This window comes from Juglans microcarpa x Juglans regia, chromosome 1D, assembly GCF_004785595.1.
Source record: "Juglans microcarpa x Juglans regia isolate MS1-56 chromosome 1D, Jm3101_v1.0, whole genome shotgun sequence".
Taxonomy (NCBI): Eukaryota; Viridiplantae; Streptophyta; class Magnoliopsida; order Fagales; family Juglandaceae; genus Juglans; species Juglans microcarpa x Juglans regia.
In genome coordinates, this window is record NC_054594.1 from 31,292,740 (window position 1) to 31,320,645 (window position 27,906).

The 27,906-nt window shown below is 36.6% G+C and overlaps 5 protein-coding genes across 10 annotated transcripts; 3 read left to right on the forward strand and 2 right to left on the reverse strand.

Annotated features, from left to right (window-relative positions):
- Nucleotides 1-5,339: 5,339 nt before the first annotated feature.
- LOC121239922 (major allergen Pru ar 1-like) lies at nt 5,340-6,139 on the forward strand. The gene is made up of 2 exons (XM_041137315.1): nt 5,340-5,658; nt 5,779-6,139. Exons 1-2 carry the CDS (start codon nt 5,475-5,477, stop codon nt 6,075-6,077), a joined length of 483 nt encoding a protein of 160 aa, XP_040993249.1. The 5' UTR covers nt 5,340-5,474; the 3' UTR covers nt 6,078-6,139.
- A 1,223-nt stretch (nt 6,140-7,362) lies between these two features.
- LOC121239930 (major allergen Pru ar 1-like) lies at nt 7,363-8,392 on the forward strand. Its single transcript, XM_041137327.1, has 2 exons — nt 7,363-7,686; nt 7,805-8,392. Exons 1-2 carry the CDS (start codon nt 7,503-7,505, stop codon nt 8,101-8,103), a joined length of 483 nt encoding a protein of 160 aa, XP_040993261.1. The 5' UTR covers nt 7,363-7,502; the 3' UTR covers nt 8,104-8,392.
- Nucleotides 8,355-9,475, reverse strand: LOC121239915 (major pollen allergen Bet v 1-D/H-like). Of its 2 annotated transcripts, XM_041137302.1 has the most exons (3): nt 9,331-9,475; nt 9,021-9,211; nt 8,355-8,899 (listed from the first exon to the last, which is right to left on the reverse strand). In XM_041137302.1, the coding sequence occupies exons 2-3, from the start codon at nt 9,202-9,204 to the stop codon at nt 8,595-8,597; spliced, it is 489 nt and encodes a 162-aa protein (XP_040993236.1). In that variant the 5' UTR covers nt 9,205-9,211; nt 9,331-9,475; the 3' UTR covers nt 8,355-8,594. The 2 variants fall into 2 exon arrangements, with proteins under 2 accessions (XP_040993236.1, XP_040993226.1); XM_041137292.1 differs by lacking the exon at nt 9,331-9,475 and having other exon boundaries at nt 9,021-9,324.
- A 3,564-nt stretch (nt 9,476-13,039) lies between these two features.
- LOC121248746 (leucine-rich repeat extensin-like protein 2) lies at nt 13,040-14,317 on the forward strand. Its single transcript, XM_041147305.1, has 3 exons — nt 13,040-13,170; nt 13,282-13,366; nt 13,493-14,317. Exons 1-3 carry the CDS (start codon nt 13,153-13,155, stop codon nt 14,206-14,208), a joined length of 819 nt encoding a protein of 272 aa, XP_041003239.1. The 5' UTR covers nt 13,040-13,152; the 3' UTR covers nt 14,209-14,317.
- A 1,558-nt stretch (nt 14,318-15,875) lies between these two features.
- Nucleotides 15,876-24,496, reverse strand: LOC121268313 (WD repeat-containing protein 43-like). Of its 5 annotated transcripts, none has more exons than XM_041172531.1 (13): nt 24,436-24,495; nt 24,309-24,403; nt 23,301-23,654; nt 22,130-22,284; nt 21,334-21,422; nt 20,645-21,194; nt 19,122-19,286; nt 18,253-18,416; nt 18,022-18,101; nt 17,312-17,423; nt 16,724-16,798; nt 16,469-16,634; nt 15,876-16,246 (listed from the first exon to the last, which is right to left on the reverse strand). In XM_041172531.1, exons 3-12 carry the CDS (start codon nt 23,648-23,650, stop codon nt 16,488-16,490), a joined length of 1,887 nt encoding a protein of 628 aa, XP_041028465.1. In that variant the 5' UTR covers nt 23,651-23,654; nt 24,309-24,403; nt 24,436-24,495; the 3' UTR covers nt 15,876-16,246; nt 16,469-16,487. The 5 variants fall into 5 exon arrangements, 4 of the variants coding, with proteins under 4 accessions (XP_041028465.1, XP_041028473.1, XP_041028479.1 ...); XM_041172539.1 differs by having other exon boundaries at nt 15,876-16,251; XR_005941147.1 differs by lacking the exon at nt 15,876-16,246 and adding an exon at nt 17,497-17,575 and having other exon boundaries at nt 16,559-16,634; nt 24,436-24,496.
- Nucleotides 24,497-27,906: the final 3,410 nt, after the last annotated feature.

The window sequence follows — 27,906 nt, forward strand, 5'->3', positions numbered from 1 at the left end:
CTCCCCCCGCCCCTTGCATATGCGGGGGTGCGGGGTACCCCTTCCGCTGGCCGGGGTGCGGGGGTGGACCTCCATCCGTCCGCACTCCCGCATCCCCCTACTGTGCCTTCGGCTCACTACAGTTTTCTAGGCCTTAAATGGCCCAGAATCTGTTTTTGGGCCACTTTGAGCCCATAATTTAACTTAAAAAATATATAGATTTAAAAACTGAAAAAAAAAAAATATATATATATATATATATATATATATTGAACTATTAAGTAGATGTTAAGTTTCAACTATTAACTAATTAAGTAATAATCATCACTAAGGCACTAAGCTAAAATAAATAGTTTACAATTATACAAATTAAGAGAACTAATAAACTATTACACTATTACAAATTCCTCTAAAAAAAAAATATTACAAATTGTACAATTAACTATTGTAGTAACATTACAATTAATTGTAAATTAACAAAATCACAATTTTTCAATTTGATCAATTTGATTTTGAGGTGGAGCCGTAGCGGTGAGTTCACTGAGTGGTGAGTTGTGTCGACTACTATGAGACTAAAAATCAAGATCATAAAAGTTAATAAGTTATAAAACCTGAAAAGTTAATAAGTTAAAAATAAAACAAATTAAAATTAAAAAGTTATAAAGATGAAACAAAATTTTAAATGCAAAAAACAATTAAGGGAGAAATTGTGCAAACCATGGTAATGGCGGGTCCAATACAAAGTCATACTGCATCGGAGGTAGCCGTAGACGTTGTCTCATGTATCACTATAAGTATTAAATTTGAAATCAAATTGATGAATACCAATTAAATGAAAATAAATAAATTAAAATAAGCAATTAGAAAATGAAATTAAAATAAATACCAGATCCAGGCTGATCATCACCCTCCTCGACGTCGGCCTCCTCATACTCAAGAACATCCGGAACATGAATTAGAGTTCCCTTAATCCAATTTTGCATGCAAATCAAAGCCTCCACAGTGGCAGGAGCTAATGAACTCTGAAATGAATTCAATACACGCCCTCTGGTGCTAAAAGCCGACTCTGAGACTATGGTGCTAATAGGAATAGCCACAAGTGTGCGGGCTATCTCTCCAAGGATCGGATACTTCACGGCATTCACCTTCCACCAACTTAATATATCGAATCTCGTGAAAATAGTAGAATCTCTGCTGCTAAGCATCTGTCTATCTCTGATTGAGCCTCTACAGAATTCCAGAGGAAGGGGGACTGCTCATACCTCTCACCCCACTCCAATCTACATCTTTTCCCAACCTCGACTTCAGGAAACTGTGAGCCTGAGGCTAAGGGGATAGGTGTAGGTGCCACAATATTACCACCCCACAAGGTGGAAAACTCATCAAATAATCTACCAAGAGTTTCCCGAACCCTTGCTACAATAAGCTCCGCCCATACTTGCCCGTACAGAAGGCCCAATCCAAATATCATGCCATCCAACTTATACCTCAGGTCAAAGATGATAGCTACATATAACAAAATATTAGCCCTAGTTAAATCTCTCCAATACTTTTCGTACTTTGTCCTCATAATCAATACCATCTCCCGCAGCCTAATGTGACCACCCGTGACCATGTCATCTAATTCTTCTTTTACCCTATATATTTGCTGACATACAGTATTGGATGTAGGGTACAAAGTTCCAGATAGTCTCGTGGTGACATCATAAAAAAGTCTCAAAAATTCTACAAAAATAGTTACAATTTCCCAATCATCATCTACAGGTTTTCCCAATCCCCCGTGATCATCAAAATATTTAACATATTGGATGTCTTCGTCACCCAATAATGCAAATGCCAGCTTATATTCTTGGGCTACCTTCAACATAAAAAATGTTGAGTTCCATCGTGTAGGCATATCAGTACAAAGGTCATTCTTAGATGTTAGGCCCGCAGATCTCGCAGCAACCTTGAATTTTTCCAACCTCGAAGGAGAAGATCTCACCCATCTCACAGCAGTCCTAACTCGAGCAATCGAGTCATGAAGATCCCTCAAACCATCAGTGACAATCAGATTCAGAATATGTACCGCACATCTCACATGCAGACACTCACCACCCATGAGTGTCTTATTTGCCCCTCTAAGATAGGTTTTCAGATGTTCCAATGCGATATCGTTAGACGAGGCATTATTGACTGTGACTGTAACAACTCGAGTCAACCTTCACTCCTTATTGCGGCCTCCAAGGCCTTCCCAATTGTCTCACCCTTATAATCGGTGATTTTACAAAATTTTATAATTTTCTTTTGCAATATCCAATGACAATCAATAAAATGCACAGTCAAAGACATATAATTAAAATTTTGGACCGATGTCCAAGTGTCAGTGGTGAGACAAACAAATTGATCCGCCAATTGACCCCTCAACTTCTCCTTTTCAATGTAAAAATATTTTTTTACATCCTTTACGACTGTGTGGCGAGAAAGAATATTAAATCTTGATTTCAAGTAGCGAGAATACGCCTGGAACCCTTTCCCATCAACAAGTTAAAAAGGTATCTCATTCATGATGACCATACAAGCTAGGTGTCTTCTACACTCATTGGGATCATACATAGTATACCCCCTCAAAGTTGCACCCCCACTGGTCTCATCCCCATTTTTTTAAGTTCAATTTCTAGCCTAGATTGGTTTTTCTCTTGTAATGATCTTAATATTGGATTTTTTTTACATTACTCTTCTAAGTGCACCTTTAATTGTGAGGTGCCATGTTTTCTATAGTGACATCCATAAATTTTCCTACAATGGTTACATTTGGGTTGGGGGTTACTTGGATCACCACCCTCTAGTTTGGTGAAATGACTCCAAACTATTGAAGCAGGTTTCTTGTTGGGCTTGGGGGCAAGGTAAGGTGCCGTAGGGCTAGGGCTAGGGGTATGAGTAGGAGGGGTAGATGTAGGTGTAGGTGTAGGTGTAAGTGTAGGGGTAGGGGTGCCCTCGGCATGGAAATGAGAGCTTGCACTAGAATCTGCTGGCATATCCATGAACTCAAGCAAATAAGAAATCTGAAATTATAGAAAAATAGTAACATGCCAAACAATTAACATCCTGATGATCTTTAATTTCGGACACGATAAAAAAAATAAAAAATATCATGATTGAATGGATCAGAACTACTACGAAAACACGATAAAAATAATAAAAAATTTTGAGTACTTTGGTTATATATGTGGTAAAGTATATTAACAACATAGTTTCTTAGACTTGAAAGACTATAAGCATAGCAACTATATAATGAACATTAAAAAAAGTAGAATAAAAAAAAGTATCACTTGACATTCATATATATATATATATCATCTTAATTAATTATATTGTATTTCGAAATACCCTAGTGCATTCTATTTTTTTTTTTTTTTTTTTTTTGTTCAATTTGGTAGGGAACATGAAATTCTGTTTTTAAACCCTTAGTGCAGAGCAATTTTTTTCTTTGAAACCCCTAAATTAATTTAGGGTTTTTAATCTTTGAAACCGCTAAATTAATTTAGGGTTTCAGATTGGAGCCCTAAATTAATTTAGGGTTCCAATCTGAATTAATTAGACACAAATAATATCATGATTTAGTGATTCACACACATTATATAATGCAAACAAAAACAAACGGACGGGACTCATGTGAGTCATTCAAAGTTCAAACCACATGCATAATGTAAGCTCCACAGTACAAAATTCACAAAATCTCATCCTCCATCTCCGATAAACCCCATCCTTCCTCCAATCTCCATTAAATATATAAATCACAAAAAAAATTAAATTTTGAATTTAGGGTTTCTTACCTTCAGACCTTCGGTGACGGAGATGAAGAGAGAGGGACCGGGTGCGAGTCGTGCGACAGCAACGCTGACGGGGACGGCGATGCAGAGAGAGGGATCGGGTGCGGGAACTCAGAGAGAGGGAGAGACTGAGAGCGAGGGAGAAGTGAGCGAGGGTCCAAGGAGATGAAGGTTCGGGAATCGGGAGGGGGGGCAGGGGGTGGGTTTTGATATAAACCCAAGCATGCATGAAACGACGTCATTTCATGCTTGGGTTTTATATATATATATATAAATATATATATCCATGCGGGGCGGGGCGGGGTCGCCCCCATACTGCCTCCGCCCCTGCCCCAGGAGGTAGGCCCAAATGCGGGCGGGTGCCCTGCCCCCCGCATCTGCCGGACGGGGTGATCCGCCCCACCGTACGGGTGCGGGGCGGAAGAGGGACGAGGGCCCCACTGCCCACCCCTAAAGCTCAAGTTTCCTCACAAGTTGGGGACGTTCGAAAATAATTTTCATCTCATTCTATTTTTTTCTTGCCATCTCATTTATTTTCTAAATATCATTTAAACACAAACACTTTCAAACTAATCATTATAACTTTCCTAAACATCCAAATAAAAAACGAAATAGAATTTAACTTTTTCAAATTTCAAAACAAAAATAATATTAAATAATATATACTAACAGTATTTAACTTTATAATATTTTTTATTCAATTTTTTCTCTCATATTTCTCAAAACGCCATAAATACTTAACTCAAACTATCTCATTACTATTCACGTACCATCTTACTACTATTTAAAAATTCTCGTCTCATCTCATTCCTTAGATTAAAACCATTATTTCAATTTCCACAATGACTCTTATGGATTTTGCTTGCACTTCAAGAGGTCAAGGATCTCCACTGGTCAAGAGACTCATTAGGGGTACCATTAAATCCGGAATTTCTCATTGCTAACCTTATTTCAAGTCATATTTATCGTTTTCAATGTTTCTCGAGCCTTTGGGAAATTATTATTCTCTAGGTAGTGATGGGAGGGACTTAGGCTCCGTTTCATTGTTAAGCTCATTTGAGTTCAACTCATTTCAGTTTAATTTTAAGTTAAGTCTAACATCTAAACACTCAATTCTCAATTTACTAAACTTATCTCAACTCAAAACTTCTTTACATGTGGAATCCACAACCTTTTTCAATTCAACACTTCTTTACGAACTCATAACTTTTTTCAACTTCTCATAAATACATCTAAATTCATTTTAATATTCAAACACATTTAACTCATCTGAGATGAATCCTATAAAATTTACTTTACCATCTTAACTCACTATTATTCATAAAGAATTCAACTTAACTCAATATCTAATCGCAGCATTAGGATCCACTTGTGAGTGGAGACAATTTGTTTGCTGTCAAAAACTTAAAATATATTCTTTGTGAAGTTGACCAGATCAAACACGGAATCGAAGACTTTTAGGCCCAGATTATGATTGCGTACCACAATGAACTTTGAAGTTTGAAGGCTAAACAATAAAAATAATCAAATTTAAACCAATTAAAGCCACCTTTTCCAAATCTCTGCAGAGCTACCGAAAAAAATAAGGTCTTCTGAATTGTGTTCCCAGGCTTATTTTCTTCATTTCATCTCCTCCTTTATTTTCCGTCAGTCATTTTCTCTTGGTTCATAGTTTTAGCAACTATGGGTGTCATCAAAATCAGTCAGTCATTTGCAACTAAGGTTACTCCGGACAGGATGTTCAAGGCTTTGATCCTTGACTCCCACAACCTTTGCCCAAAGCTCATGTTCTCATCAATAAAGAGCATGGAATTTGTTGAAGGCCAGGGAGATGTTGGGAGCATCAAACAGATCAACTTCACTGAAGGTTAGCAAAGATCTTAATTAGCTTCTTAGACAGACAAATTATGTTTATATATATATATATATATATATATATATGTTAGCTGTAACATAAGAAACATGTTGTGTTTGTTCCAATCTGCAGCCAGTCCTTTCAAATACGTGAGGCACAGGATCGATGCCCTTGATAAGGAGAAGTTCACGTGCAAGCACACTTTAATCGAGGGCGATGCATTAATGGATAAGCTTGAATATATTACCTATGAGGTCAAGTTTGAGGGATATGGCAGAAAAGGATGTGTCTGTAAGATAACCAGTGAATACAAAGCAAAGGAAGGTGTAGACATAAAAGAAGAGGATATTGAGCTTGGAAAGGACAGAGCCATAGGGATGTATGAAGTTGTGGAGGCCTACCTTTTGGCACACCCTCGTGCCTATACTTAAAATTTAAAGTTATGTAATGATTTTGTGGACTGGGTTTTGTTAAATGATTCTAACAGACTGTACTTCCTTTGTTCTTTTCCAGAATTTTCTTTTCTTTGTTCATTGAGATTGTGCAAAAGATGATTAATATGTGTGAATTTGCGGTTTACCAAAAACGTGTTAGCCTTATTTCTGGATTCTACTTTTGTGGGGTCGTGGCACATATCCTAGCTGCAGGAGCTGAAAAAGATCGAAAATAAAAGCAAAACAAAGAAAGAAAGAGGACTTTGTATATTTTGTAAATCACTTCACACGACCTCGTGAGACTGTGAGAATTATATTTATGGGAAGTTGATGTACAATAGCTCAATTAGTGGGATCGGAAAATGGCACAAATGAGGCATGCCAATAAAAGCAGGGGATGTCGCCATGTGTGGAAAGAAAAATCTCTTCATGCATGGCTTAATCTGATTATTCTGTATCCTTGAGCAAGGACTGCGGTGTCGTAATGGCAGCAACATCAAGACTTTCTATAGAAAAGACCCAAAATAATGAGCACCCTAAGCAGTATGTCAGAGTTCATCCCCCTTTTCTTTCTGAAAGTTCCTGAGAGCATTCACACACTAGTGCATTCTTTATAGTCAGTTCATCCCTTGATCCTACGCGATAGATATCATTGGAGATCGTTCTTTAAGTTCATGATATAGGCAAAAATATAAAATGGAAATGATGATTGGAAATGAGGCCTTAGTATATAAAGTGGGGAAAAGAAAAGAAAACCACATATTCTTTGTGGAGTTACCATATAAATAGATTGGAAATCATATCACCTGCTCCTGGTCGTACTGGTACTACCGTACTAGCTAGCATTGTCAAATTTGGGGGACTCCCATGAAAACTCTTGCCCGATTGCAAACACAGAGAATTACACATCCACCAACGATTATGGAAATTCTTTGAAGCATGGCAATTGGGAATCACTATCCTTTAATATATAAACAGTCATTACATGGAAAATATAACACTGCGGAATCGCTAGGATTGGCAGCTGAACGTTATATTTTGGGCCATTCTGACTCATGGCCAGTGACGGTCAGCATGCTCCGAGTTCTCAAGCCCATTCAACCCATGCAGCATGCGCCGCCCATGTGTAATACCACATTCATGAAAGTTTTTTTTTTTCAATAGAATTTTCAACATTGAAACAAAAGCAGTCCAAGACTAGCCACAAAAATTGAAGCCTGAAATTGAATATTAAAAAGCCTTTAGAAGTTTGAAAGTTCCCATTTTCTCCGGCTGCACGTTCAACCTTTCATTTTGTTTGTCCTCAGTGGATTGTTACCAAACCACCCCATCTCCTACTCGATCTATATATAGCCAAAGTGGCTTCCACCAATTCATAAACCATATCATTTATCCCCCATTCTTCCCACAATCTGCAAAGCCATGGGTGTCACCAGCTTCAAACAAGAGTTCGCATGCCCAGTTGCCCCAGCAAGAATGTTCAAGGCATTGATCTTAGAATCTTCCACCTTGATCCCAAAACTGGTACCTCAATTCATAAAAAGCGTCGATCTAATTCAAGGAGATGGTGGAGCGGGAAGCATCGAACAAGTCAACTTCACTGAAGGTTAGCAAACTAAACTATGCCAAACGAACTTATGTGATCACTGATTTACCTTGGCAGTACTTTCAATATCATATAACTGACTTTAATGCATGTTTCGTTTGGTTTTATGATCATGTAGCTAGCCACTTTAAATATGTGAAGCACCGGATTGATGAGCTTGACAAGGAGAATTTTGTGTGCAAATACACTCTGATTGAGGGGGACCCCTTGGGTGACAAGCTTGAATGTATTGCTTATGAGGTTAAGTTTGAGGCTGCTAGTGATGGAGGTTGCATCTGCAAGATAACAAGCAATTACAACACCATCGGCGACGTTGAAATCAAAGAAGAAGAAATTAAGGCAGGCAAGGACAGTGCTATTGGGGTCTACAAAGTTGTGGAAGCCTACCTCTTGGAGAACCCTCAAATCTACGCCTAGTTTGACTATCGTTGAAATTGATCAAAAATGGCATCTTAATTTCGTAAAAAATGCAGCGAATTAAAAATTGCCAAAATTGATCAAATGCAGCGATTATTGGGGGTATTTGCGTTGATTTTGAGCACTGCAAAACCCTTTTTTTCTTGTAGTGCGTGATATGAAATATTTGTTTGTTGTTTATTATATGACCCTTTAATTCATTGAGAAAAAAGGGTATGCATACAAAAGAGATTTGATGAGACAGAAAGTGATTTTCGTAAAGAAAAATAATACTACAGATTATAAAGTTCTTCTCTTGTTCTTGTCTATACGCCTCACTCGTAGTGAAACATTTGCAATACAGCTTCAAAACTTCTTGCCGATCGAGGGAGCCTATTTCAGACAAGACAATAATATGTTTCTCCTGTTGAACAAAAATACAAAATACTAGAATAAGGATTACGTAGTCGTCAGAGCCTCTCTGCAGAAGCCATTTTGTTCATTGATAAATTTCATACATAAGCATTCGGATCTGCCAGAAGGTACTCCTCAACGGCCTTCATCATCGCCAAATTCCCTTCCTTTATGCTTGTAACATCTTCTTCAGACAGCAAGCTGCCTTCTTCCATTGACTCGTACTCGATTTTTACCTTGGCCAAGCAGCCTCCTTCTCTGGTAGAACTGAAGGTAATCTCAGCTGTGAAAGACTTCAATTTGAGACCAACAAGACCACCTTCAATGACAGAGTACTTAAATATGTGGTTGTCATGGTCTATTACTTCGATGCGATCCTTAACAAACCCAAATTCCTTAACAGCTGCACATGATCACGTCAAACAAAACACCAGCACATACATCTGGTTAGCATAATCGAACGAGTATGATTATGTGATTAGTGGAATAATTATAAACTAGGCTTCATTATTCAGAACAAGAACCGTTTTTTAAGTTATGCCGCATAATGGTGCCAGCTCCACCATCTCCTTCAAGAACGACAATGCTTGATACGAGCTGGGGAAGAAGCCTGGGCATGAGGTTCCGTATGTCACCAATGCTTGCCCTCCACAGCCTCTCGGCAGCGACTGGGGACGTGTGCTCATCAACGATGATCCCGGTAATCATCTTCAATCTGTGATTTTGAGTCAAGAAAAATAGTGGAGTGATTTGGACATTGATGAGTGTGTATATATATATCAGATCAGAATCACAATAGTTTTGAGGTGACAAAAGGTAAAAGTGTTCGTGCACCTCACTCTTTCTCATCTGGTGATGGGGTCGGCTGGTAGTGTATACTCCATTGCTTTGTACTCAAAATAATGTTCAGAGGCGAGACTTTTGAAGTAAAATACAGACAGCTCTATCATATAAAACACCTTCAATTTGGGGGGCTTGATATCTCATCTGCCGTCCCTTGAATCATAACAAGTCGGACCCATAACTAGTCGTATCTTCCAAATATTATTGCTTTTATATATTTATACTATGGACCTTTGAGCTATGGTTGATGAGTATGCATCATGTCCAACTCTTGAGAGGTTAACGAAAGTCAGGCATCTTTCAACACAAAAAAAAATAACCTTGGGCTTAATTATGTTGAAGTCTAATCTAAATTTGACTGTTTGAGATGTTGAGATAACAAGTTAATCTTGGAGCCAAACTCCCTCCTCCCTCTTCTCTCTAGTTTTTCTTTTATTTTTCTGGTTTTGTTTGTTTTTTCATTCATAGTAGGGCGAAATGCAGATTTATTGTTCTCTGGAACTAGCGACCACCACACCCCACTGTAAGATTTCCAACGCATCAATCCTTTAGACGGGTGAAGAATCTCGTTGGCACGTGTCCCTCACGTGTCACCACAGTCTCGATGTTTGCATTTTTTATTTTTTCTAAGGTTGAAAATGCAGATTTACAGCTTTCCAAGCTGTAATTCGCTGTTTTTTCATGAATCTCTTACGTTTTCTATTATTTCCTTTGTTTTAGGTTAAAAAATAATAACACAGTCTCATAGATTTTTGTTCATAGAGTGTGTCATCTACTCCATCTTAGACAGAGTGTGGGGTTGCTTAATTTTGTCTTAGGATAGAGTGCTATCTCTCAGATGATTTTTCTATAGAGAGTTACAACAATGAACTAGATCATATTAGTCACAAATAAATTTGTGCATTGGGGAGCCTTAAAAGCAATAGTTAGTTTCTGTTTTGTATGTTTCAGGTCAAAGTTGTAATATCCTGCTATGAATAAATGGAATTTGTTGTGCCTTTAAAAAAAAAAAAAAAAAACATGTAAATCCAAGTATTGAACTCTATAGATTTGAGTCGAATAACGATAAGTTGATCATTCGCTATTACTGTTAATTAATCGATATTGAGGTCTTGCTGGTGACTTTCCATAGCTTAGACACCCAATCATCATTGAGGAGTGCCTGAGCATGTTTGCTCGGTCAAAAGGAATCAAAATTGAAAGATAATCCAGATGGCACAGATCTTTGAATACACCAAACTCCAAAGGGGGTGAACAAGAGTTTTATCCCATTCACAACGGAATTTAGAATTTACATACAATTGATATCACCAAGCACTAGCAAGTCAATAAATATTAAAATAATTAAAAGCATGGAAATAAAGAACACTAGATATTTATTGATGAAGTAGAAACTCATTTGAATAATTTTTCAAAATCTAAGAATTCTCTTCAGATGCTCAAGCCTATTTGGATACAAAAGTACTTTCAATTCAACTCAACTCATCTCATCTCATGTCATTATTACAATTTTTTCAAATTCTCATACAAATTATAATAAACAATTCAACTATTTCAAATCTCAAAATAATAATAATATTAAAAAATAATATTCTAACAATATTTTATTCAATTTATCTAAAACCATCTCATATCCAAACCGGCCCTAAATCCACTATAAAAAAAAGTGAATACAACAAGTTTTAGACACAAACTTTTGCCAACTCTAACGCAAAATAAAACCCAAACACAGTGCAAGTCAAATCTTTTTCCATGAGATGCTTTGCTACCATAACAAAACAAGGATGGGAATTCATTCAACGTCATGCATAGCCAGCCTGTATATTCTCTGTAATCCAAGCCCAGCAAAACTCAAAAGCAGGTCATTTTCATTTGCTCTTTTGAGTTTTGAGCATGGACCATGTTTTCATATGAAGTTCCCGCCCGCTAATCTCTCCTTTCACTTTGGTCATTTGGGAAAACTGTAGATACTAAGACCATTAGACCAAAGGTCCAATTCGCTTGACTTTTGTTCTACTCTTTTGAGATATAAAGAAGCTAAGGCTAGGAAATTTGGCTTATTATCGCCAATCACAAGGCATGGCAAAGTAATTGTCTTAAAATATGTCAATATTCTTTCCCAACACCTCAAGAAACCTCCACTTAAATAATTGATGCCATGAAATTGGTGACACTCTGCACAACTTTTCAGAAGCCAAATCTCAACAACCCACATCCCTCCTGTGTGAACAATTTGTAGTTTAAACATGGTACGCATGCTCCTGTCCACACTTGTAACTTTTAGTCAATGAGATCCTTGAAAAGCCACCCACTAATGTGAAATGTATGAGTATAACAGATTATTTTGTACTCAAATGTCCAGTGAACAATTGGCTGCAGCCACCATATTGGGAAACTCGTTCCTGTAATAGATGGTCGGATTGGAGACAATTCGAGAAGGCCTACCCTGCAATCTAGGCAGTGAATTGCAGAAGATCTTCACGCACCATATTGCCTACAGTATGTATACCTTGCCCTATGCTCAAAACTATAGAGACCCATGCAAAAATTGAAGCCTGCGAGCGTAAGTAATTTAATTATAGAAAGGAATCTCCAAATCATGCAGTAATGACCAAGCGGGCGGGGTTGACATGTTTAAGCAGAAGTACTTCCACTGCCTCTCTTCTCTAACCAGCAACAACATTAGGCATTGATTAACAGTACTGCTGCATTTAGCAGGGTGCGTGGCATTTAAGTATAAAGTTAGGAATGGATCTAAAATATCTACTAAAAAGAACGAACAAGCTGGAAAGATCCTCACAGATTATGCCACAAAAAATTCCACCTACTGCACTGCTCAAAACTTACTTTCCATGGCATCACTTAAAACTTCATTACTTCAACCAATCTCAAGAACGGTTTCCTTTATTTAGCATAAGAATAGAATCAGGGGTGCACAAGGCTTGCTCGTAAATGCAGTTGGATTCGATGCAAGCATCAGAAATGCTGACGTCTTTTTCTACTGCTGCTCAACTCCCTCAAAGTTTGATAGGATTTTTGGTTCTTGATAAGTCAGGATTACCCAACTTTAGACATTAATGTCTTTCCATTATTTTCATATTTTCTTTTAGAGTTTTTGTATTAATGGAGACTCAAAGCATGTCACCAAAATAAGCCCACAAGCATAATTCGCAGAAAAACAACCATTAGCGTTTGTATAGCAGGTTAAGGTTGCATCTAAAATAAATCAATCCCGGGGCTATTAATAAAACTAACAAAAAAACATTTTCTGGAGTCAACCTCTATCGATCTTTTCGACAAAAATGAAAAAGATGAACTACAATTTTGTCATTTCATTTACGACGGTTTCTTGTGACAAAAGAATTCCCTGATAGTGGATATCCTCAACCTAGAAAGCTGCTTTTGATTTGATATTTTTTGACCCATGAAGCATGCATGCAACATGATCTATCATCAGCTCTCGCTTTATAATTTCTTTTGCATGGTCGGTTTTGGATATCCTAGCCTGCATCACTGACGTCCCACAATTGTAGATGTCCATCGATCCCAAAAGTAAATTCCCTTCGGCTCATTTCAAAGGTCCATAAAAAACACCGACCCCTTTCTATAGCCTAATCAAGCTAGCAATACCCGTCTTTCTTTCCATCCCTCTAAAGAGATTCGTAACATGTCCCACACCTTTTGCTTTTCAAAGTATTCCTACACCATGTACAAATAAATGCCACCTATTGATTCTTCATTCTCACTTTCCTCCATTTCATTCCCATTCAGAGCACACACACCCTCTTGGTTCCTCTATCCTTCCCATTGCTCATGTTTCCAGAGTTAGAGGTATGCCTCCGAAACCTACTTCACTACATCATTTTATGCAACATGTAGTTTCCTTTTTCATCCATAACAAGGGATTTTGTTCTAACCAATTAGTCTATTTGTCAAATGCAGAAACCTCGAGTCACTGAAATACAGGTCCGGATGGACTGTAATGGATGTGTTCAAAAGATAAAGAAAGCACTACATGGCATTACTGGTAGGCAACTGATAACAAGAAAGTGCCTGAATTATTAGTCTTCAGAATTTTCCTCTGGTAACATCTAGTGGTCTGAAAAACACTTGTTCACCTCCTAGTTTTCAAGCTAATGCTTATTTTCTACAGGTATATATGATCTCAACATTGACTTCCCTCAGCAGAAATTAACAATAATAGGGTGGGCAGATCCAGAAAGAATTCTCAAAGCCATTAAGAAGACAAGGAAAATTGCTACTATTTGTTCACACACAGTACCAACAGAGCCCCCTGCTCCACCAACAGAACAAGCACCTCAGGAGGGTGGTGTACCAGCCCCTGATGCACCAACACCTCCCCCACCAGAAGCTCCACCAGCCGAAGCGTCCCCACCAACAGAGCCACCAAAAGATCCACCAGCACCACCTGAAAATCCACCAGCAGAGGCTACACCACCACCACCACCACCTACACCTATGGCTCCAGACAATAACACAAGCCAGCCAACATACAAACCCTCTGGATCCAAAGATGCTGGAGAGGTTCATGTGATATACCACCATCCACCTGAGTACGGCTACAGATATAATTACAGTCACGGATATGGTGGGCAATGGCACAAGTACCAAAATGGCCAAGGATTGCAACAAGAGCCCCCTCAACCCGTGAATGTTACACATAGCTATAACACATACAAGCCATCACCATATGTAACTGAATATGAGTATGTCAGCTCACCACCACGAAACATAAATTACAGTAGGATGGACCGCTACGCTGAAGACTACCACAATGGCAATAATGGCCATGGAAATATCGCATCAATGTTTAGTGATGAAAATCCAAATGCTTGTAGGGTAATGTAGAAGGGATGAAAGCCTGTATGAAAGGGGAGTTCTTTTCCTCCCAGGGAGACTCGGAAAGAAAGTTAATGGGGAACTATTAGAAAAATAATAAAATACAGTGGAACAGTAATATTTTCTAATAAGCATGTGAAAATGTTGAGGAAAGAATTAGATTCTAAGCTTTTGTGTGCGGGAGCATTATTCCTGGATTCCAGTTCTGAGAGACTGGCAAGTACTGCCTGGTATTCATTTCTTCTCAACGAATCCGATAAAGTTAATTTATTCTGGAAGTAAACTTCTTCTCAACCTTCCTTTTTTCTTATTATTATTATTATTTTATTTTATTTTATTTTATTTTGGATTTGTCAGCTTTCCCTTTTTGAATAGAGTATTGCTACAGAGCAGTCACTCTGGCTGTGCATACATTGCACACACTACATGACTGCTTCTAATCCTTTTATTTTTTATTTTTTTTTTTTTTTTTTTTTTTTTTTTGTGCAAAATGCACCAAACGACTAGTTCTACTCCTCTCTCTCATCATCTCTCTCTCCATCGTCTCTCATCAGCTCTCTCTCTTTCATCTCTCTCTCTCTAGCTGGCTCTCTCTCTCTCCTCGACTCTCTCTCTCATCCCTCATCATCTCTCTCTCATTGTCTCTCTCATCTCAGCTCTCTCTCTCATCATCTCTCTCTCCTCGATTCTCTCTCTCATCAGATCTCTCTCTCCTCGACTCTCTCTCTCATCAGATCCCTCTCATCCCTCATTGACTCTCTCTCTCATCTCGGTCTCTCTCTCATCGTCTCTCTCTCATCTCCGCTCTCTCTCATCAGCTATCTCTCATCTCGGTCTCTCTTATCGTCACTCTCTCTCTCATCTCGGTCTCTCTCTCATCGTTACTCTCTCTCAGTCCATAGTAATTTTGAATTTGAGAGATGTGTAGTTTGAATGATGTCACGTAGGTGTGCAAAAGTGATTGCTCCCAACAGTGGCGGCTCCCAATATTTTTTCTTAATCATTTACTTTAGTTTATACTATCTCAAAACATTTGCAGTGAAAAGGGATTTTTTTTTTTTTTTTTTCCTGTGGGAAAACCGTCAAAATTATGACTTCCAAAGAAAAGAACCCCAAGCTGAGCTTTAACACGTGTGTGTTCTTTTCTTCCTTCTATTTGCCTCTAATTAACTCTGCTAATGATACTATAAGAGAAGATGCTGGCAATAATCGGTCCCGCCAATATCAGTAAGCCGTATAACTTTTTACCGTTCTTTCCACACTCCACTGAACATATTGGTGAATATAGTCAATGTGCTTTTTAAAATTACACAGAAGTGTTAATCTCAATACCTAAAAGGCTAAAGGATATGTCCAAAAAGAGAGATACATACAGTTTTGAGCCCTCTAATTACCACATGTTTTGCAATGTGCATCATAATTGCACCCTTTGTATTATCAAAAAGCTGTGCAGAATTTATTAAAATCCAACTGGAAATATTATGTGCTATTTGGCAGGATATGACAACATCTTACACAAGCCTAATGTTTGGATGTTTGGTCTTTAACTCCTTATTAAGTACCCACACTGCAGTCCTAACCTAATTGACGTCCAAGTATACACTTGATACATTACAAGGAATGAATGAATGAATAAACAGAAGCAGCGGAATAAAGGGTCAAAGAAGATGAGCAAGTTTCTTGCAAAATTGCTTGGCCTTTTATAAATGAAAACAATTACAAAACTGTGCCTCATTCAACATTACAGGCAAAAATTAAAAAAGAAAAAAGAACACTTGATGGACAAGTCTGGACATAACCCGAATTCCCTCCCCATGAGCAAGGAGTAAAACTAGAAGGAAACAAAGCTGTAGTCAATAAGACTGCGAGAAACAGCCTGACCACAGAAAGGTTTGAAGTCGGTTAAATTTGGCACCATCGGTAAACAACCTGGTACCATCAATTTATTGATGTACATCCTGCACCATGTGTTAAGCCTCTCTGTCTTGATCAACATGAAACTGGTAGAAAGGAAACCCTTACTGTCTCATCCATAGATTTCAGCAGCCTTGCCTACATGAGGATTATGACCTTTACTCCAAGCATATGACTAAAACCTTAAGATCAAACTCCAAGTACCTTACCAAGCCTTGAAAATGTCAACCAAAGCTCACCGTATTGATGGATGCTCACATAATTATCTCTTCCAATCTGTCTACCTCCTAATAATTATATAGACTTCTAGAACAAAGGAAAAATAAAATCTCATTGTTCTTAATATAGTAGTTACCTCATATGGTACAATGCACCTAGCTATTGTCATCACTGCTTAATTCAGATTCATCATCTTCTTCTCCATAAAGAATTTCATCAACTTCTTCATCCTCATCTTCACTTTCATTTATTTGGCTATCATATGCCGAAATCCGAGTTTTGTTCTGCGAAGCCCTGTCAATCTGTAAAAAGAGTATGAACGGTGAACTTAAAAACCAATAAATTCATAAGATAATAATGCATTAACGAGAGAGGATGCGAAGTTAAAAACCTGTGCCATCACAAGTTGCAAACGACCCGATAATTGTAATAAAGGTTGAATGGCAGCACCTCTGGGTTTAGTAATCTGTATGAAGAAAAACATGATTTAAACATGTCATGCAATGTATGACAACTTTAGATCAAAGCTTGCTTCTGGAAAGATATTTTTAATCCCCCACGTTAAGACATTAAATAATCAGATCTTATTTAATGATCCAGAGAGTATGATCGCCTATTGATCAATGAACCCACATTTTTATCTTCATTCCCATTCGGAGAAGTTATAGAAATGAAACTTTTTTATGAATCTTATGGCATATCAAATATCCCAATTAAATCAAACATTAATTAGGAAAAAAAGCCTTATCCTTGGGCCTTTCTAACACCTAAATCTTGTAATCCTCCCCTTCTACAACCATCCATCAAATTCAACTTTTACAACAAAACTGTAGATGAAGACATATCAAGTTATATAATCAAATGTCTATAATATAAGCACAAGCAAAAGGTTGTGATCAGAGAAAACATGACTGATCCACTATTTCATATTTATAAAATTAAACTCCAAAAAACTAGGAAGAAATTCACAGCATTTCACCTTGTACAAGGAGTTGAGCATCTGGCTTGTCAGTTCCTGAGACAATACATGATGACTGTGGTTCAAAAGTATATGATATATCCATGGAAGGGCATACTTTCCACTCCATGTCCTGTTAAGACAACAAGAATATTCTTATCATCTGGAGGAATGGCAATTTTAATCTCAATAAATATCAAAATTACCTGGTGAGAATACAAAAAGTTCAAAGTAGAAGAGTTAAGAGGTGAAGAAACCAAAAGGATAGGTAATGAAGAGTCAATGCTACAATAAGATGAATGGTCCTTTTTTTATTACTGGAAAAGTAATAATAAAGTGATAGAAGAGTAGTTAAGTGGCAGGAAAGCCAAAGAGACAAGTAATGGGTATTGATAATCACTATAAGATGAAAAGTCTTCTTTTTTCTCTCAATTGAATTAGTAATCATAAATGGTAGGAAACCTTTCATCTTCAAACCTTTTTATTTTAAATCTTAATATCAAAAAGTCGAGAAGATTAATTGTGGTAATAAAGACAATACAATGAAAGGCCTTTTTAGTATGTTAAGGGTTGGGATTGATCAATAAGATAAAATAAAAAATAAAATAAAGGATGAGTTGGCTCAGTAGAATACAAAGAAGATGCTTAAGAAATTATATGGTTAAAAGATTGCTACATCAAACCGATTAAAATGTATTTGCAACACCATCAATAGAAGAGAAAGGACTAACCTGGATTGCCACTTGGCCACCAACACTCGCAGTAACTTGTATGCATCACTAGGGTCCATAGATAGAACAGATGCCCTTATCTGGTAGAGGAAACATATAAAGAGTAAATAACAATGGCTGATGCTTTCCCCTTTGTTTAGAGGGGATGAGGAGTATGTGTTGTTGAGTGGGGAGACAATGATATTTAGTTTCTGATTTGATTAAAAAAAAAAACAATAGAAATCAACAAACCTTCTTCGGTGGCATTTCAGCTTCAAGATTAACACCATTGAATGTTGCAAAATCAACTGTACAGTCTAATGTTAGGTCATCTCCATTGCTAAGTATCCCTAATGATCTCAGCTTGTCCTCCATGCAAAATGCTTCAGTGTCCACTTCTACTTCATCCATGTCATCTGCACAGACCAGCAGGCATATAGGGCCAAGCAGGAGCACCATTAAAAAACTTTCTTTTACTCTTCTAAAAGCAAAGGTTGGTAACCACAAGCATATAATGGTCACAGGCCAGTGAAATAGAAAGACATATGCCACTTTATCGTTTCCTTTTCTAAAGAGGAAACCCATATTTTGGCCAAAGGCCATTGCCAGAAGTTCAGTTGCAATCACACTAACCCTAATTTTACCAAATAGAGTAGATTATGCTGAAACATAAAGGAAATTTCACTTTAAGAAAGTTTAACTTAATCATTTACATCATAACCTGTGAAGAATATAGAAAATTCCACATTGAACCATTGTGTGAACATGCATCAATTGGCATTACTTCCACAACCCACCCAATATGGCAAAACCACATACAACATCAGGCTGTGAAACACTAAAGGCTCTTTACTAATAGTCATCAATAGTGAGAGATCGCTGTAATGGAAACCCAAACCCATTTCCATGCCCATGCTTTTGTCTGGTGGCTATACTCAAATTTAACCTTGAGTGGATGAGAAATTGTTCAAATTATCAGAAGAACAAGCACTTCCTAAAGAGTCATTAAAAGAATGTCCTGGCCCAAACTGATAAATTAAAAATCAATTTATAAACCTTATGAGAGACTAGTATAAGGCAAAAATATAAAATTTTACAAGATTCTGGCAAGTATAACATACCTTCCCTATCTACAAGCTTGGCTCGACTGTTACTGCCACTTGAATGAGCCTTTACCTCATCAGGCTCAACAATCATATTTGTATATGTTTTCTTTTTTTCATGAGAATAAATCTTTGGAATAGGAAGTAAGGCATCCTCCGCATTTGCACGGTCTAATGCAGTAACTGTTTTATCACCAAACAAGTTTTTAAAATCAACACAATAAACTGTAACTAATGAAGGAACTAATATTAAAGCAGACCCCTAAGCATATGAGAAATGATTTGTACAAGCCCCAAATAGACAAGCCCTTGTAAAAAAGTGGACCCCACCTTAAAAGTGTAAGAAAACTATTCTTTATTAGTGGGACCCACTTTTTTACAAAGGGCTTGTATGGGCCTTGTCCCTAGCATTACTCCTAAACACTATGAAAATAGACAATATACATCACATATGTGCATTATCCAACACCAAAAATAAAGGAAAATAAAATAAATGCAAGCGAACTGTAGGAATTAAAAATGAAAAATAAAGCATTAATAGTAAATTCTGTCACAACATGGTGGCTACACTAAAAGAGTTTCTATGTGAAACAACCTAGTTAGACCATCTAAAATAATTTTCGAAGTAATAGCTTTGCTTCTGCTGAGCCACTCCATCAATTCCGGAATTAAATAACAGTAAATTTAAATAATTTGAATGGTCATGGAATTTTAAATGTAATGGACAATTATTTTTGTTTCATCTATAACATTTCATCTTCTTTCCTCTATGTATAATTTTTCAAAACAATAGCTTTGTGGAGACTTCATCTTCTTTCCTCTATATATAATTTTTGGAGCAATAGTTTCTCTTGTTAAGCCATGTCATCCATTCATATATTGAGTGACCATAAATTTAAAGAGTAATTCTACATACAACCATGAAGTACGTAAATGCCGCGTAATCGTTTTGAAAAAGAGTGGGGTCCATTATTAAAAAATTAATTTTTTTCATGTGGGTCCCATGTTTTATTCACATTTTTCAAAGCGATTACGCGGCGGTTGCACAATTCAGGTTGCAAATATCTTTTCTCTTAAAAATAATTTGAAAATTCATGAACTTTTAAAGGTCAAGAACACTCCATCTTCTTTCATCTATAACATTTAATCTTCTTTCCTATTTATAAATTCATTAAAATTGGTAATTGAAGAAGGCAACATTCGAACAACTTCACAATCAGGTTATAAACAAAATTAAAAATATAATCGAGTTAAAAATTAACAATTTATTCCCACACATCGTGCAGGTGTGACTATTTTAATAATCTTCGAACTTCATTACGGAAAATAAAAGATAAGGAGGAGCACCTAAAAAGTTTCATATAAGATTATTGTGCAACTGGATTTATCAAAGCAAGAAAACACTCAATCCCCAGGACCTACTTTATTTTATCTATTATATATCAGCACTAAAAATAGTTTTCATTTTCTTTTCAAGAAACATCATGACTTTGCGTTAACAATAAATAGAACAGGGAAGATTTTTCATGATGGATTCATACCTCCATTTTGAAAATCTAATCCTTTCTTAGATTTGATGCGAGATTGACTAATTGGTAGAAGAACCCCATCATTGGAGATATTCAACCTTATATCTGAGCCAGAATGCACTAAAATCTTCTGAAAGGATGGCTTTACTGGCAACCCATAAGCAACAAAGACCTGCCCAGACGTAGGTTTGGTAATGGCTTGCAATTTTGCAGCAAATATTGTAGGTAATGCACCCTTATGATTTATAGATGGAATGTCCTCAAAAGATAATGAGACTTTTGTGGGCTTGTTACTGCGTAGCTCCTCAATGTTCTGACCAAACCAAAGATAACAAACCCCAACTTCTGAAATAGCCAAAACATATAGACCTGCATCACTGGCTTCCCCATTATCAATGCACCTGCTGTCAAGTACTGCAGCAGGGTGCTCCATTGCAAGAACACAGCTTGCTGACTGCTTTTTGCCACCACTAATCCTCCATACTGCTATATATCTTTCACCAACAGCAGAGGAGAGGATGTACTTCCCATCTTCAGAAAAAATCATACAGCGAACAGCTCCCTATGAAGAGTTAAGAAACTTATTTCAATAAAATCAGAAAGTTGGAAAAGATAACCACACAGACTAAATATTCACTCATCTAAAGAGAAGAGGAAAACAGTGTTGACACAACAAGAATGTAGAACTGCATCAGACTTACAGGATGCCCAGAAAACTTCTGCATCTTTTTGTGATCAGAACTATTGAAAATCTTCAACTGTGCAGATGCAGTTGCTAATATTTTCCCATCTGAGGAATTCGCATCCAAGGTGACAATGTCAGAAGATTAATAAGTACACAATAATTTATTGCTATCCTAACACATGGAAAGTATTCTCCTGAGAACTCGAGAGTTGCTTCATTTATGTTTAACATTCTACAATTTCTTTTGTTGTTGTTTTTATTATTATTATTGCCATCATCAGAGTTATGCTAGATGCTATACCCACTCTTATCCTACTATACTGATGCGGCACTGCGTACGACGCTTAAATCAATTCTTGTTTATAAAACTATATATTCAAAAGTTAATAGGAAATGTCACATCAACATAGTTGGATGAGAGTAGAATGATGGTATAGTATATAGCATTTTTTCTTATAATATTATTATTGCTATTACAACTACTACTACGTAGCCAGACAAGATATCTAAAGGGGCTCTAGTTCATACAGCACATCCTCCAATACCAAATGATTGAATAAAGACCTGATTGAATCCCCTAGATTAAAGCATCACTGACTGTGTGAATTTTTTAATGTCATATTCACTACATAGTTGACTATATATTCACTTAACCACAGCACCACATTCTGACCATAGAACTGCATTATTCCAGATAAAATACTTCTGTAAGATATTTATGTATACATACAACATTACTGTTCTCAGTACAATGTGTTAACTCACCACCACTTTTAAGGCAAGAGTCCCACCAATATGTAAAGAATATTTACCTGACGAAACAGATATACGGGAAATTGCCTTTGTAGAAGCTCTGAACTTCTGCAACAGGTTTCCCGATAGAGAATCAATTTCACATAACATGCCATCAGCACCTGCAGTATAAATACAGGAACCATTCGTAGGAGATGAAATGGCATTAACACCCCTGCACATGAGCAAGAGAGAGAGAGAGGAGGGAAGGAGAGAAGTGGATTAGGTCCACCAAAAATAGATATAAACATTACAGCTAAACTAAAATCATTCATTGTTAATTTCTTCCGTAATTAATTACATATTAAAAGATTCTTATTGCATGCCATAATAAATAACTATTCATATCACATATTTAAGATCTTTTCTGGTGTTCCCTTAAAAATCTAGTCTTTGACCACAGAACTTTCACCAACATTACCAACGTCGTGTTTCTACAAATAGTTTCTAGTTATATTCATTTTCCTATGAATAAAATCTCGTGTACCTGGGCTTTGCCTATTTCTATGAATATAACTTCTTGATTACCTATCAAAAAAAAAAAAAATCTCTTGATTACCTATATTAAAAAAAAAAAAAAAAAAAAAAACTACGTGTATATGTTGTATACACCATGTGTACTTAGATGGAACTTTTGAGCTCATTAATAGAATCATCTTACCATCAACAAAAAAAAAGTATCTCTTTAGAGACTTCCAGCCCATTAAAAGCCACAACTATCAAGAGCATGTTCCAAAACATAGGATGTCTGCCTTGTAATTTATTTGTCAGTTAAGTCAACAGTGCTGGTATCAACAACCAAGTCTGCTGATATCAGCAACAGCTGCAGCATATTACCCAGTTTTGGGGGTCTGTCTAGGCCTTGGTCAACCAAGGTCCTATGGATCAAGGAAAGAGGTGAAGTGATTAAGAAAAGAAGAAAGAATGTGAAACAGCATTCAATATTTGTCAACAAAAAAATAAAAAAAAGATGGAATGCGGTCTACTCTAATAGTGGGTTACCACAAAAGCCAGCTAATCTAAACGCGGGGCTTCAAAGATAAAGCTGTCATGATTTAAAGGTAGATGGAGAAAAATTATAGCTCACTTATAAATTTAATATGATCATACAACATATGCAGTAGCATATCAAATCATGGCACAAATAAACTTTATTATTAATCAAGTATGTGATTTTCACGATAAACTCACCCAGGGTGGCAGTCGCTAATTCTCCATTTCAATTGACCAGCAGAGACATCCAGTGCTAAAATATCACCACTACCTGTTCCTAAGACTAACAATGAGTAACCAAGTTTCCTTTTTCTCCTTCTGTCCAACGATAACCACTTCATGCATGTATAATCAACTGATAGGTGCCCTCTTTCATGTCTGGTTAATATATTTATCTCATCAGTTGAGGTGATGTCTGAGAATTCAGTCTGTATCTGGCCCTTCAAAGTTTCCCAGATCTTAATTCGACCATCTCCAGAGCTTATGGCAAAGAAGTCTAAAGAAGGACTAAATGATGTCAACAAATCTCTGATATTTGATGATCCCATAACCCTGAAATGTGCACTTAACTGATCAGTTTACCTTACTATGGAACAACTAAGAAAGCTTTAAAGAAAATAATTCCAATGTCCTTTTTCTTCCATTTGGTCGCTCAATTAGAATAGGGAAAAAAACAGCACATTTCGGTAAAAAAAAAAAATGGTAATAATTAACGAACATTCTAAAGTTATCATCTTCGGGTTCATAAAAATAACAAAAGTATGCACACATGAATTTTTTTTCCTTGGGGGAGGTAGGGTATAAGTTACATACATCAGAGACAAAAAGTACAAGAAAGCGAACCCACAAACATGGACGGAAAAACAAGTTCAAAGTGAAATACAAATTCAATAGTAAACATTTTCAAGGACTCGTTAACTGATACCTAAAGACAGTGCTCTACAGGGGTAACCTTATGCTTACAAAAAGATGAGCTTCCAATGTTTACCGTTAGAGTCGTCTTTACAGCTTAAACCCCCTTAAAACCCGTTGATCCTACAAGTACCACGTATTGACAAATTTTACAAATGGCTAGGGCCTGATAATTGATTCCAAACTTCCAAAGTCCAAAGTTCAAAACTTCAAAGTACAAACAACAAAATAAACTAATGAATCCTGATTTAATGAACCCATCAGAGAGAGAGAGAGAGAGAGAGAGAGAGAGACCGTGGCTTCGAAGGACCGAGCCACCGAAGTGCTGCGACGGAGCGAACTTGAAGCAACGAACTGTGGCGGGAGCTTGAACTTGAAGCCACGAACTGTGGCAGGAGCTTGAACTTGAAGCCACGAACTGGAAGTCTGTGAATGGAGGAAGACTGGGCTGCTGGAAGGTAGAGAAATTAGGGTAGGAAAATTGTGAACTGAAGAGAAATATCGAAGGTAAAGAAAAGGGTTTCCGCTTTTACAAGTTTGCCCCTTCCTTTTTCAAATATTTTCCAAATTACCATAAAAATTCTACTCATTTCTACGCAAAAAATAAAATAAAATAAAATAAAAATTTTAAACAGAAGCCTCAACACTTTATACCACTTAAAAATATGTGATTTTATTATTTTACTCTCATATTATGGGACTTATGTATAGCACAACTCAAAAAAAAATTACTCAGACGACTGATCTCAAAACAGAATCTCCCGCATTCCTTCCATTTTTCACTAGTTTTAAGTGTGAATATATATGCGCTCTTTTTCTATTACATGGCTTTCTATTCTATGCTCGTGTAAAATTCTCTTTTTCTATACAATGGCTTTCTATGACTCTTTTTCACAAACAAGGTGTAAAAGGGTTGATTGCAAAATTTGTGAAGGTTCTATGCAAATCGATTTGTTCTCTTCCTCTCACTTGGTTCTTAAACCTCATACGTCGACACATCGTGGTAAAAAATTTTATTTTTTCTTGCTTATCAGTTTTTTTTTTTATTGATCTTTAAACGTTTATAGGGATTTATTTATGTGAATTCGCTTATGAATCAAAAATGATACTTCCAAGTGAGCTTCAGTCACGGCGGCCTAGAAAAGGCAAAGTGTAGAACTAGTTTTAGAACGAGAAAAGGTTCACCATTTATATCTTGTTCCCTTTACATTTGAATACTATAGAAGTTATCTAAATATTTTTGCTTGTGATTTGCAGCATGGAAGCTTCTGCATGTGGAAAACGCAAAACTCAAGTATCCTACGTATAGTCCTGCATCTTGGTGGGGCAGCAAAGGTTCAGGTTGCGAAGAATGAAGAAAGGAATGAAGTTTTTGGAGCTGTAAAGATAAATGCCATGGTGACTGAGCGCTACAAAGATGAAGGCCATGGTAATTGGGAAGGAAGTTTTCTTTGTGGAAGAAAATAAAAGAAGCTTCAAAGAGAATGAGAGAAACAAGCAGAAGGGGAGAATGGGGTGTGATGAAGGAGAGCATGAGGACGAAAAGGGGTCACGATGTGTTTTACCAAAAAATTTTCCACATGGCCACAATTGCACGCTGACTCCCCCACGTGATTGCAAGAAGCATTTTTCAGTTTTTTTTAATTTGGTTGACATGGCACCGACTGCACGACGGTTATAAGCAGCCGACTGTCTTTAGAAGAACTTGCCTTCTACACCACATATTTTTTTTTTATTTTTTTCCTTTATCAAATGAAAAATTATATTCATCATCCCTACACACTACACTTTTTTCTCTTACAAAATGTGTGATATATGGATGATAAGCAGAATAATTCAATTAGTTTAAGAAAAATAAAAAAAATTAATAATTAAAAAAATGAAAAGAATAAAAATAAGTATGGTGTGTGGTGTATGGAGATGATAAGTAGCAAAACTCTTACCAAATATGTAGTATATGGACAATGAGTAAAAGAATTCTTTTAATTTAACAAGAATTAAACAATAAATAAAAAATCAAATGTGATGTGTAGTATATAAATGATGAGTAGAATGGCTCTTAACCCAATTCTGAACCCAAATAAGTGTTTGGCCAAAATACCAAAATGTAGTCAAAATGGACTAGAAAAGACTGGAATAGTCAGAATTTGAGCCAAAACAGAACAACTCATTACACCGTTCTGATTATTGTTTTGATATGAAAAATCTGGCTATTCCTACTGGAACATAACGAAATTAAAAACTTTGAACTGTAAGCACTAATAATCAATATTGGAGGAGAAACTATGGGCCACATGATTAATTCTTAAAAATGTTACGGAGGGATACATTTATTAACAAAACACTCTAGCACATATTTTGTGATAAAAAATGACGAGGGTATGGACCAAATCACAGATAAGAAAGTAGATACTTACATATCTTGATTAGGGTCGGGCACTGTGCCTCTACATCCTGCCCCTCCCCCCGTTTGACCCTCGGCTAGGGCAGTCAAGGGCACCTACCCACAGACTAACAAGTACTGGGGGACAATGTCCAGACTGGGCCCAAGCCTACCCGAGCTTTCACTCATCCACCGACCCAAAATATGTATTTAATAAAACAACGTTATTTTTTCCTTAGGTTTTGTTTTAAAACACACACACACACTCTCTCTCTCTCTCCTTCATTGGGCGGTGGGCGAACGGTCTTGGGGCCAATTTGACGTCACATATCTAAATGTGGGCACTCGCCCACGGGGAGTGGGGTTGAGGCTGGGAGCTGCCCACTCGAGAGGTGTGGGTAGCACTCCCAATCTTAATATTGTTCATTCATAGTTCATATCTGAGAATCGATTTTCTCATCCGTAATTTGCTCGGTTTCAATAGCAACATTCTTCACAAATGAGGAAAATCAATTATGTGCAAAAGACATTATGGACGAGACATGCACTTTTAGTAGGGTTATCAGTTGAGTAAACAGCTGTAGAGGGCCAAAAAGCCCAAGGCCAATTTAGGTGCCATTTGGATAGTGAGTTAAATGAGATGAATTGATATGAAAGTTTAAAGTTGAATAAAATATTGTTAAAATATTATTTTTTAAAATTATTATTATTATTTTAAGATTTGAAAAGGTTGAACTATTTATTATATTTTGTGTGAGAATTTAAAAAAATTATAATAATGAGATAAAGTGAAACATTTCTTGTATCCAAACGAGACCTTAGTTAACTCAGAGTCCCAAAACGATCCCAGCCCACCAAGAGACGCGATGGTAATGCACGCGGTTAGGAGGCAGACTCAAGTGGCAACCAAGCATAATAGGTCAAAGGGCAATAGGAGTGTAACCTATCCGGTTCGGTCCCATTTTTGACAAAATCTAGGACCGAACCAGTATGTACCGGTTTTGCATTTTCTAAAATCGATTACGCACTAGTTACCCTCCTAAACCGGTACTCCGATTTTACTAATTTCCGGTCCAGTCCAGTCCGGATTTCTTTTTTTTTTTTAAATGTAAGTTTGATAGTTTGTCATTAAAATTTGTTTATTAAAAAAAACTGATTTAAAAAATATGTTTTATACTTTTATTAAAAAAATCTGTTTTAACTTTTACTAAAAAAACCTGCTTTACCAAAAACTACTTAAATAAAAAATCTGTTTTACTACAAAAAATCTGATTAATTAAAATCTATTTTACTAAAAAACTGTTTTCCAAAAAACTATTTTACTAAAAATAATTTGCTACAAGTTTATAGATATAACTAGTACAAAAACTAGAAAAAAGCTTATAAATATAACTACTACAAGCTTAGTACTTATACATTTTTTAAAGCAGTCATAAGAAACTCAAGAATGGACATCAACAAGTCTATGAGCCTATAGAATAAAATAAATTCAAAAGTCTAAATTAGAAA